Source organism: Seriola dumerili, unplaced genomic scaffold (genome assembly GCF_002260705.1).
Source record: "Seriola dumerili isolate Sdu_G_001 unplaced genomic scaffold, Sdu_1.0 BDQW01000068.1, whole genome shotgun sequence".
Classification (NCBI taxonomy): domain Eukaryota; kingdom Metazoa; phylum Chordata; class Actinopteri; order Carangiformes; family Carangidae; genus Seriola; species Seriola dumerili.
The window spans coordinates 1,123,732-1,133,744 of NW_019174323.1; the positions used below are offsets into that span (position 1 = coordinate 1,123,732).

At 42.1% G+C, this 10,013-nt stretch overlaps 1 protein-coding gene across 1 annotated transcript in view; it reads right to left on the reverse strand.

Annotated features, from left to right (window-relative positions):
- LOC111219570 (E3 ubiquitin-protein ligase rnf213-beta-like) overlaps positions 1 to 4,358 on the reverse strand; it is a 32,681-nt gene extending 28,323 nt beyond the window's left edge. Inside the window, exons 1-8 of the mRNA XM_022742290.1 lie at positions 4,187 to 4,358; positions 3,439 to 3,589; positions 2,634 to 3,355; positions 2,393 to 2,551; positions 1,460 to 1,629; positions 1,076 to 1,359; positions 739 to 986; positions 33 to 239 (exon numbers count right to left, since the gene is read on the reverse strand). Coding sequence (XP_022598011.1) covers positions 33 to 239; positions 739 to 986; positions 1,076 to 1,359; positions 1,460 to 1,629; positions 2,393 to 2,551; positions 2,634 to 3,355; positions 3,439 to 3,540 — 1,892 coding nt within the window. The 5' untranslated portion in view covers positions 3,541 to 3,589; positions 4,187 to 4,358. The remainder of the gene's footprint in view (positions 1 to 32; positions 240 to 738; positions 987 to 1,075; positions 1,360 to 1,459; positions 1,630 to 2,392; positions 2,552 to 2,633; positions 3,356 to 3,438; positions 3,590 to 4,186) is intronic.
- Positions 4,359 to 10,013: the final 5,655 nt, after the last annotated feature.

Sequence of the window (10,013 nt, forward strand, 5' to 3'; positions counted from 1 at the left end):
GAAGTTTATGGTGGCTTTGGGATAAGACTCGCCTTCTCTTGTCGGGGTGGGGCTGTATCCACTCTCTGAACCTGCTGAAGTTCACGTGTTCAAGTCCTGACCAGTTTTCTTCCTCTACAGTTGGACCCACTTTTGTCGCGTCAGCTCCCGCCTGTCGGAGTCTGAAGAGCAGAGGGACGAGCAGGACGAGCTCCGACACCATGAAATTAGCACAGTGGTTCATCAGCCCCAGCACAGTGCTGTCGGGGGGGAGGGGGGGGGGGGGGCAGAGTGAGGACAAGGTCATATCATACATCAGATAAATAGAGACCTTTCTATAGTTACACACAAATTACATGATGGGTTTTGGTGGTTGATTATGATCATTTTGAAACTGAAATGTGTCAAACAAATAAATTCATTAATTGAAAATATAATAAAGATATTTAGTATTTCTCCAGTAGAATATTCTTGGCAGTGTGGTAAACACCTCTCCCAACTCATCCAGACCTCTGCAGCCAGCATTTTCCCTCACACATCACTGATCCTCACACTTACCTAACCTCACCACACCGCACGTTTAACATCACTTTCTGAGCTTAAAATCTTATTAACCCTAATTTAAGCCCTTAATTGAGGTTCTTAACACCCAGCGAATGCAGTTGAAAGGTCTGGAAAAGTGACTTTTGTTTGTCAAGCTATATAAAGAATGATTTTTCACACCACCTCCCACTGGTTTTAAGCTTTTGCAGAACTTACTATTGTGGATTTTGGAAAGAACTGAGCAACCCATCCAGGTTACTCTTGTCCATTGCGGCCCCTGAGGACACCAGGGAACATAGCTCAGCCCAGCCTTTCACTCCAAGGTTGATTTCAAGCTTCCTGGTAACCATGAAAACAGACAGGCCCAGAACAAGAGGACTGGTGCCTCTGCATATTTCTGGGAACTTCTCCCTCGGCTCTCCTTCTAGGATCTGAACCAAGTTCTCTGAAATCAGGTCGAACGTCTGTAAACAAAAAAACATTTGGTTATTGGCTGAATATTGGAGGTAATGTTTCATCAGTGCTTTGAATCATACACATCTATTGCACCAACCTTGATCATGGGAGGTTGTGAATTGTCTGGGTAAACCACCCTTGAATGTGCAGAACCAAGACTCATCATAAAATGCTTCAAGTTATCACCCAGGGTCGCGGTGCTCTGTCTGTCTGATGGAGACCATTCCTGGAAGAGTCTGTTCAGCAGAGTTCTCGCTGCGGCCTGCCAGGCGTCTGAAATCTCCACACCTTTGGACTTCTTCAAGCCGACCATGTGAAGACCAGTTTGCCACAAACCCTGCACCTCCTGACGACCGATGAAGCCTTCGTAGAGGTGAAGCTCTAAATTAAAAGAAACGCAGGCAGGCACGTGATCAGTTTATAGGAAAGACTGAAAACAACAGTGGAGTGTTGACATAATGAAACTAAATGGTTCGCTTACCTTTAATATTTGAGTTCAGAGGAATTTCAACATGTCTTGAGGCAACTTCTATTATCTCCTTTTGTCTTTGTTTAACACCGTACCTATAGTTCAACCAGATTCCTCTCTGCAGGGTTCTTTCTTCAACTGGCAGACTTGCTTCTACCAGATAGCCTTCCTGTTTTACTCCACTAAACATAAAACATTGAACATTTGTTATAATGATGCTTTTACTGAAGCTGAAAATCTCACAGCTGTCTGAAAAAAATCCAGATAGTTGTAGGAATTTTTGCTTCTTGTCTGTATTTCAGCACATTGGATTTGCAGGACAAGTATCTGTCAAGACAACAAGGGAGTTTTTTTTTTTTTAAAGCCAAACAGTTAAAGTTTTATGGTCAGGTCAAGTCAGTACAAGAAGACCTCTACCTGATCAGAGACTTAGTACCAAATCCTTAGCAGTCATTGTCTGGTTGGATTGTTGGAGCACAACAATCTCAGCTCACGGTCCACTCAGTAGCTGTTTCGTAGCTTTCAAACAAATTACACGATCTTCATCAGCAAATGGGGTTTGCCCAGTTGCCATGGAAACGCAGATGCTCAAATTTACATTAAAATTTCCCAGTTTCAATACGAAACTGATCTTGTGTTCACAAATGCACTTTGAAATACAACTTTTAAGCCAACATGGGGGTGCCCTGTGCTTTTCCCACAGTGCTGTTGTCTGTCTGAACATTTACTCCACATAAAGTGGCTTAGATAACCTGGATGAACGTTTGGCTTGTTTGCCACGTGAACTCCTGACTGATGTGAATGTTAACACTCGAGTTAAAGCTGAGACGCAGAACTTTAACTTCAAATTTCAAATCTAAAGCACTGGAGTACAGAGCCATTATAACAAAACAAGTTCTGTCCAAATACTTGCAAAGACTGCAATATATATTAAAGCATACTCACACAAAATGTGTCACTTGAAGAGGTAAATACTCTCTCTCCCCATAAAACAGAACAAGCGTGTCATATTCTTGGTTGAATCTAAACTTTTTGTCCAGCACAGCGTAGATGTGAAAGGTGAACATGGGAGCTCCAGGTGGAGGCCTCACTGGGCTTCGATCACTGTGGAGAGAGAAACAGACACGTTTACAGTCACAGGCTCAACCACAGGTGAGTCACCTGTTAATATCAGTCTTGCTCTTACCGTGTGCTCTGGGATGTTTTTGTGGTTTTATCTCGTGCTGCCACGTTGGACTGTTTCTCATTCTTCCCCTCTCCGGACACAGCTTTAGCATAAGACAATGGTTCAGCACCTTTTTGGATTTGAGACTCTGTGGGATCACCTGAGACCCCTGCAGAGGGATTCTCCTCTTTAGATTTGGATTCTATCTCTGTTTTTCGCTCCTTGGCTGAATCTGACGCTGCTCTCTCGGTGTCTGGATTTTCATGTTTTCTTAAAGGAGTCTGAGCGGCGCTGTCACCTTGCGCTGTGGGTTGAGATGTGTGTTTGTCTGGTTCTGTCTGTGTCTCTGCAGCGTGGCTGGTTCCAGGTTGAGTCTGTTCATTGTTTGTGTCGTCTTGTTGTGGCACAGTGACATCTGTCTGTGTTTCCTTGTTGCTCTGAGAAACAACTGGAGTTTGTGTAACTTTGTGTGTGCCTTTACATCTCCTTGTCTGAGTCTGAGCCCCCACCATCTTGGCTTTTTGCTGGTGCTGTCCTCCACTGCTTTCTTCTTTTGGCAAGTAGTCTGCAGCTTGTGGATCCACATGTTGCACGGTCTTGTCTTTTTCTGCGCTCTCACTTTTGACATCTGCACCTCCTTTAGTGTTTGAGCTCTTTTTTCTTCTTCGGTGTCTCTTTTTCGTCTTCTCTTTGTCTTGAACCTTCCTGCTGGGACTGCCTGGTTCTTGCTCCTGGTGCAACATCTAAATGAGGACCACATATCTGCTTTTAGATTCTTGTGTTTTAAATGTTGTTAAAACATTGTCTAAAACCTTGAAATGTCTACCTTATTTCGTCGCCGGGGTCTTTTGGTTGCAACATCCTCCCTCTCCTTGTTTTCCACCTGGGGTCCAGGGGCACTGCGGAGGTTTCCTGCTCCTTCCTCCATCTGTAGGGACTCTTGTCTTAGGGGAGTCCCTGTTCCCTGTTACCGGTCTCTGAATTTGAGGCACAGTCAGGAGTAACAAAATGAGAAACACTGCCACAGCTAGTTCCCAAGAGCAGTATTCATCCTCCTGAGGGACTTTGTACACTCATAAATAACTTCAAAATGTAATGCAACCATACACAACAAATGATGTCACACAGTCAAGTGACAGTAATACAGCAAGACCGCAAACACCACTAGGGCTGCAAGTAGCTATTATTTTTATTATCAAATTATCTCCCGATTATTATTTTATTTCATTCATATTAATTGTTTATTCTATTAAATGCTCGAAAAATAATGGAAAGTTTTCATCACTGTTTCCCAAAGTTGGGCTTTATCCAAAACCCAAAGATATTTAATTTACAATAATGCCACTGATTAATTTGTATTAGCATCTCAGCTAATTTCAGACGATTTGACTTCAACTTAGGAAACCCAAAGAAGTTATTAACTAATATAAAATCATATGACAAGCATTTAACGCCAATAGTTTTTGCAGTAAATTCGGTAAGAATGTTGCTCAGCTGTAATAAACGGTCGTAAATGTAGTTATAAGTGAAGCAGCGCGTTTCCACATTTAAAGTTTTATGCTATGTTTACCTACCTGTTAGTATGAGTAAGTAAGTTCGCAGACATGGATATGTCATGTACACAGCAAGTGAAATCCTAGGGAAATGTTTATTAGCCTACCTACTGTCACGTACTATATGTAACTTCGAGGGAACGTCGAGAAGTTCACCCGCCGCTGTGACGTTGGAGGGAAAGTTCGACAGAAACTCGATTGTTACTCTCTAATCGAACCGTGTTGATTAGTAAAATCTCACTCCGCGTAATGACCGTCGTTTCAGGTCATGAATCGTTAGTTAATACACGGCGTTAAAGGTTTCTCGTGTTTAATTTAGTGATTAATTTCTCGACGGTCCCTAAAGCAAACAGCAGCCGTTTCAGTTTCATTTCTATCATAATCCAGTCAAACAAGAAACTTAGACTGTGAAACCATTAGGTAAGTTCAGGGCACCGTGTCGTAAGTGTGTTACTGCAAATGTTGTTTTATGATTAATTATTTTCTTCGTCTTCTCACCAATTTTAATTTGTCTTTTTCTGTTATTATGAATTATATACTTATTATTGCTACTACTTATTATGTTGTAAATATATTACAATTACAACTTCGCATTATTATTTATTATATTATTAGACATATCTTTATGTTTTGCTTTAAATTGCACAAGCTGTATGTTCCTAATGTTCAATGAAAAAAAAATCATATTTGGCAAATTTCATGTTCATAAGTCAATTCTTTCGCTTTTTTGTTTTGCCTATTCATTTTTTTCTAATTGCTTGTTTATTTTAATTTTCACTTCTCTGTACTTACAGTATCCATATCCGTACCATTCTCCAAACACAATCCGTGTCTTAATAACTGTTGTATATTTAGACTTTTTGCAGCTACTTTACTGACGCACCTCTAATTTTCTTACTCTAATTTTCTTACACGTACTCTTCTCTTTCCAAATAATGCTCTTAAAAAAAAAAAAATAATAAATAAAAATTCTGTTTAAAAATCTATTATGTTGTGTTCAGTTGCTCATCGGAAGTTTTCACTTTCGATTTCGGCAGTCTGCAAGTGGAAACCCAGCGGCCATGGACGAAGGCTGTCGTGACTCAGGATTTTTATGCTCTTAAGTTTTTTTATTTAGCATATTAGCACATTTGTCAAAACCTGCTTTGACAAAATTGTTTTCTTCACCCAGATGAATTTAGTGAATTCAATAAAATATTCAAAGATCAAACGTAAGAAGAGAGTGCGTGGATCATTCATCACCAGGTTTACACAAAATTCACAGTCACACAGGTCTACACGATGTTCGTCATGTTAGGATGAAAATCTTCCTGATACTTGGGAGCCATCTTGTGGTGAAGGAGAAATATATATCAACTCTTCATCAGATGAAATGCTGTTGAATACTTTAATCAAATCACCATAAATGTATTTATAATAAGGAGTGCAGTGAGTTTGATGAAGGAAATAAATAAAAGAGCACAGAGAGAAAACATGTTTCAACCCTTGTGAGAAAGAAAGTTCAGCACCACAGTGAATTTTATTATTTAGATGGTTTGTCAACAGTTAAATCTACTGGTTTCACCCGCTTACAGATTTGTGATCTGCAGATTTACTGTATGTGATCTAAAATCCAAGAAAAGATTTGACCTCACCTGCAGTGAGATATTTTAGAGAGATACTTTGCTGTTCATGAGAATTAAGCAAAATCATGGAGGTGGTGTTGAAGCAGAAAAAAAATCCTTTATAAAACATAACAATACACTGCACCAAACGTATATCTCAAAGCTTCAGGATCTCCAATCCACACTCAGTCCTGTGAACCCGCAGGCTTCTTGATTCTCCGGACGACCACCCTGGTTCTCCTCCCTTGAGGTCGACCTCCAGCGCCGGTCGGAGCCGCCTCCGCCTCTCCTCGCAGTGACCCCGCGGGTCTGGGTTCACCTCGGGGCGAGGCAGGGTTCCTTCCTGATCTCGCATCATCCACGAAGGCCTCCACCCCTTCAAACTTGGCGGTGAGCTCGGCGAGACGCTCTTTCAGAGCATTGAACTCCTTGTAAAGGTCTCCTAGGGCGTCTGACAGGGGCTGGATCCTGGAGGGACGGACCAGTCAAAACCAGTCTCACTAAAAGCAACTTTCATCTAGACTGACTGAGTCATAGAAAGTTATTAAAGAAGAAAAGTCAGATGAAGTCACCTTCCATAGTCAGGCAGCACAGTGTTGTGGTCATGCAGCAGCAGATCTTTGACCTGCGTCATGATGGCATATTTCCAGTTGTCTAAAACCAGCGTGAGGTTGGCACATCCTCTGGGGTTCAGTCTCTCTGCTACAGGTGAGCACACACAGAGACGACACAGAGCAGGCAAAGCATCACTGCAGAGGCCTCTTCATCAAAACCAACATCAATAAACAAAATGACAAACAGCCGCTGGATGGTTTTCGGTGGCAGAGGAAGCAGCACAACGGGCAATGAAGTTCTGCATTCAGGTTATGTTTTGGTGCATAACCTTGTATTTCCATTTTGGAGGAAGAGGAAGAAATTACCAGAGGAGAAAAGACTGAAAGAGGGAAACAAGGCGGGAAAGAAGGAAGGGTGAAATAGGGAGAAAAGAAAGAAAGAAGAGAGGAGAAAACGGAAGATTTCAGATCATCAGATTTGGTGATTTACAGGTGATAATGTTTCAGCTGCCTCACACTGACATGGTCACTGAACTGCTCCTAAAACAATGGTTACATGTAACACAGACATAGAAGTCAAGGCAAGACATGCACCTGAAAATCACCAGAAGAGTTCACTGGAAATACAGAAGGAAAGCAGCCAGACATCAGAGTTACCTCAGTAAATGTATTTACTTTACTGCTAACCTTCGTTCCTCAGATCCCAGTCTGGTCTCTGGGTGATTTTCTGTTTCTGAGCAGCGCAGAGAGTCACAGACAAGATAAGGAGAACTGCAGCAGCCTTCATTCTTCAATCTGCATCTGCGAACAGATGCACAACAACACTGCGGCCACAAAGTGCAAGTAAACTGCTGTCTGACACAAGAAAGCAACAGTCAAAGAGCTAAGACTTCATATGCAGGAATGAAAAAGTAAAAAAAAAAAAAAAAAAAAAAAAAAAAAAAAAAACACCTACCTGCAGGAGTCAAACAGTGGATAAAGTGTGTGACTTTCTGTTGAGCAGCTTATTATATGTAAAGGAGGGAGGGTCTTCAGTCTCCACTCCCACACACTCAGCGTCGTATATCAGGAGTTCAGTTCAAAGTCGGGGCTCAGACCTGTTCAGACTTTTCCCCCCCTCAGTCACTGTTTTCTATCAGGAGGTTTTTAGAGCTCACAAAACAAGACAGTGATTTTTGGATTAACTCAATCAGACACAGTTGAACACGTGTTTAATGAGGTCGAACACGTCCAGAAAAAAAAAAGAAATGAAAACATATATGAAGTAAACTCGCTGCAGTGTGATCTCAGTCCTCTGGGACCTTCGGCAGACGTGTTTGATGTTTAACGTCTAACCTATAGCTACATTCCTGTTCTTCATCTGCTTCCCATCTGCAGGCCTGAGCAGACGGACCAGGGTCTTACACTGGACTCTACCTGCTCTGATGGTGGTGGGTAGATACAAAATTCTGCATGTACTCCAGAGGCTGTGAAGGCCACTTTACATGATGGAATTTAGACGGGGGGGGGTTTGTGCAAATCTTAATAAAAACGTAAGAAGAAAGGTTAAACCACATGTTGATTAAAAATAAAATCCTCAGTTCTTGTGAACCAGTTGATATATTTGTTGTTGACGTGCATGTGAAGATGAAAACCAGACTCAACTACAGTCCTATGAGGCAAATGATCAGTTATGGCCAAAGCATGTGGACACAGCATCACACCCATATGTGACTGTGCAACATATGATTCAAAAACCACGGGCTGCTGCTGTTGACAGCTGCAGGAATCCGCTCCCATGCAGACTCAGGAGCATCCAGCGCTGGTGTTGGTTGATGAGGTCTGGCTCGCAGTCGGGGGTTCCAGTTCATCCCAGAGGTGCTGGCTGGGGTTTGAGGTCACGACTCAGGAGGACGTAGCGGGGGAAATCATTTCCTCATGGAGCTGGTTTTTGTGCACAGGGACATTGTCATTAAAGCAAAACCAATATATCAGGAGATGTTAGCTTTCTGCCCGGGAAAGAAAGTGAACCAAGTAAGCTGACCTGGGAGCGGAGTGCAGGAGGACTGGGTGGAAGGCTCGCTGTGAAGGAGGAGAGGCACCAAGAACATCTGGGACGCCGCAGAGAAGTCTTGGGAGTGGGGCGACCAGTGGCGTGTAGTCAAAACGTGGACTCAAGTCGGTGCCTGATCTTGCCTGGCTCGGTCGTCCAGGTGAGGGTGTTTGATGTTAAGACCCGCAACACCTAATGACCCCCGGGTTCATCACTGACAATGTGTCCAGGTTGCACCTTGGGGTGTATCATAGAACTAAGGGATCCATATGAGGACTGTATATTATAATATAAAATATTGATGCCAGTACTGGCCTCCAAGTGGAAACAAACTATTGTCTGAAAGTAAGGGGTTTCAGTGAAGGTCCTCCAACCTAAACGAGCGCGTAGGACCCATGGCAGCGTTTCCTGTATCAGCAGCAGGAGAGATGCCACAGATGAACCCGTTAAAAAAAATACAGTGCTGTGGTAAAGGGTTGGTTACATTTAGGCACAAAAACAAATTGGTTAGGTTTAGGTAACATCCTGGTTTAGGTTAGAGGACCTCTGTTGTCATGGTTACAGTAATAAACACATGGTTAAATGTTGCAGAACAATCATCATGATGTTTTGTAGACTCATCCATCCCACAGTCCCAAAATAAAAGTGATGGGTTGTCCAAATACTTTTAGCTTTACGGTCTAGAAGTGTTTCACATTAAAATTGGAGTTATGTAATCTCGTTTGCTGTTTGTTCTCTTTCTGCATTTATAAATAATTACACAACAAAGGAGAAGTCAAAACTAAATTTTGAGTCTGAAGACTATTTATACACTATAGATTTAACCTGAGCAGATGGTCGACAAATCAGAGACAGTATCTGCAGGAGTCTTTGTTGTTGTTTTTTTTTTTTATTTTGTTTCAAATCCAGGTGAACAGCATACAACTTTCAGGGTCCTCAGTCAGCTCAGTGGAAAGTGAGGACCTGCAGTAACTCCAAGAGCATGCTTGCTCAGCAAACGGCCCCTGAATCAATACAAAAGGAAAAGGTCACTGCCATCCCTTAGCATGACATCAGATAAATCGCTCTCAAAGAATCACATGGGGGGCAGGGTGGAGGGGGCAGGGGTGGGGGGCAAGTATGATATCACCGGGCAAAAAATACAAACTTTTTTTTTTTTCTTCTTCTTCCAAGCATTTTCAAATGAACCTACAACTAAAAATATATTCTCACTTCATCAATGGAATTATCGTCAAGCTCTTACAAAGAAGCACACGTCTCATAAATAGCTAAATCTGCAGCCCACCACTCACACCCTTGACTGAACAGGCCCGTTTCCCCGACAACAGCCCCAGTATAACTCGACAGTTTGTAATTAACTGCTTGTTTTTCTTTCCGTTTCAATCATCCTTTCAGCAAAAAAGCCCATGAAACCATTTCATGTAAGAGTGCAGAGTTATGAGGAAAAAAAAAACTAAATACCTCAAAGTCAACATGAGAGTAGTGATTAAAAAGTTTAGGGAAAGCTGTCAGTTTGTTTCAGTCAGCATCAAACAGATCCAGGACGTGGATTAAAAGAGATTCTAGATCAGCGAGGAGGGTTCTCGTGATGGAATTATGGGAAATGTGCAGTTTGTTAGCTTTTTGTTTTAGCATCATTAGCTTTTGTATTAAAGAAC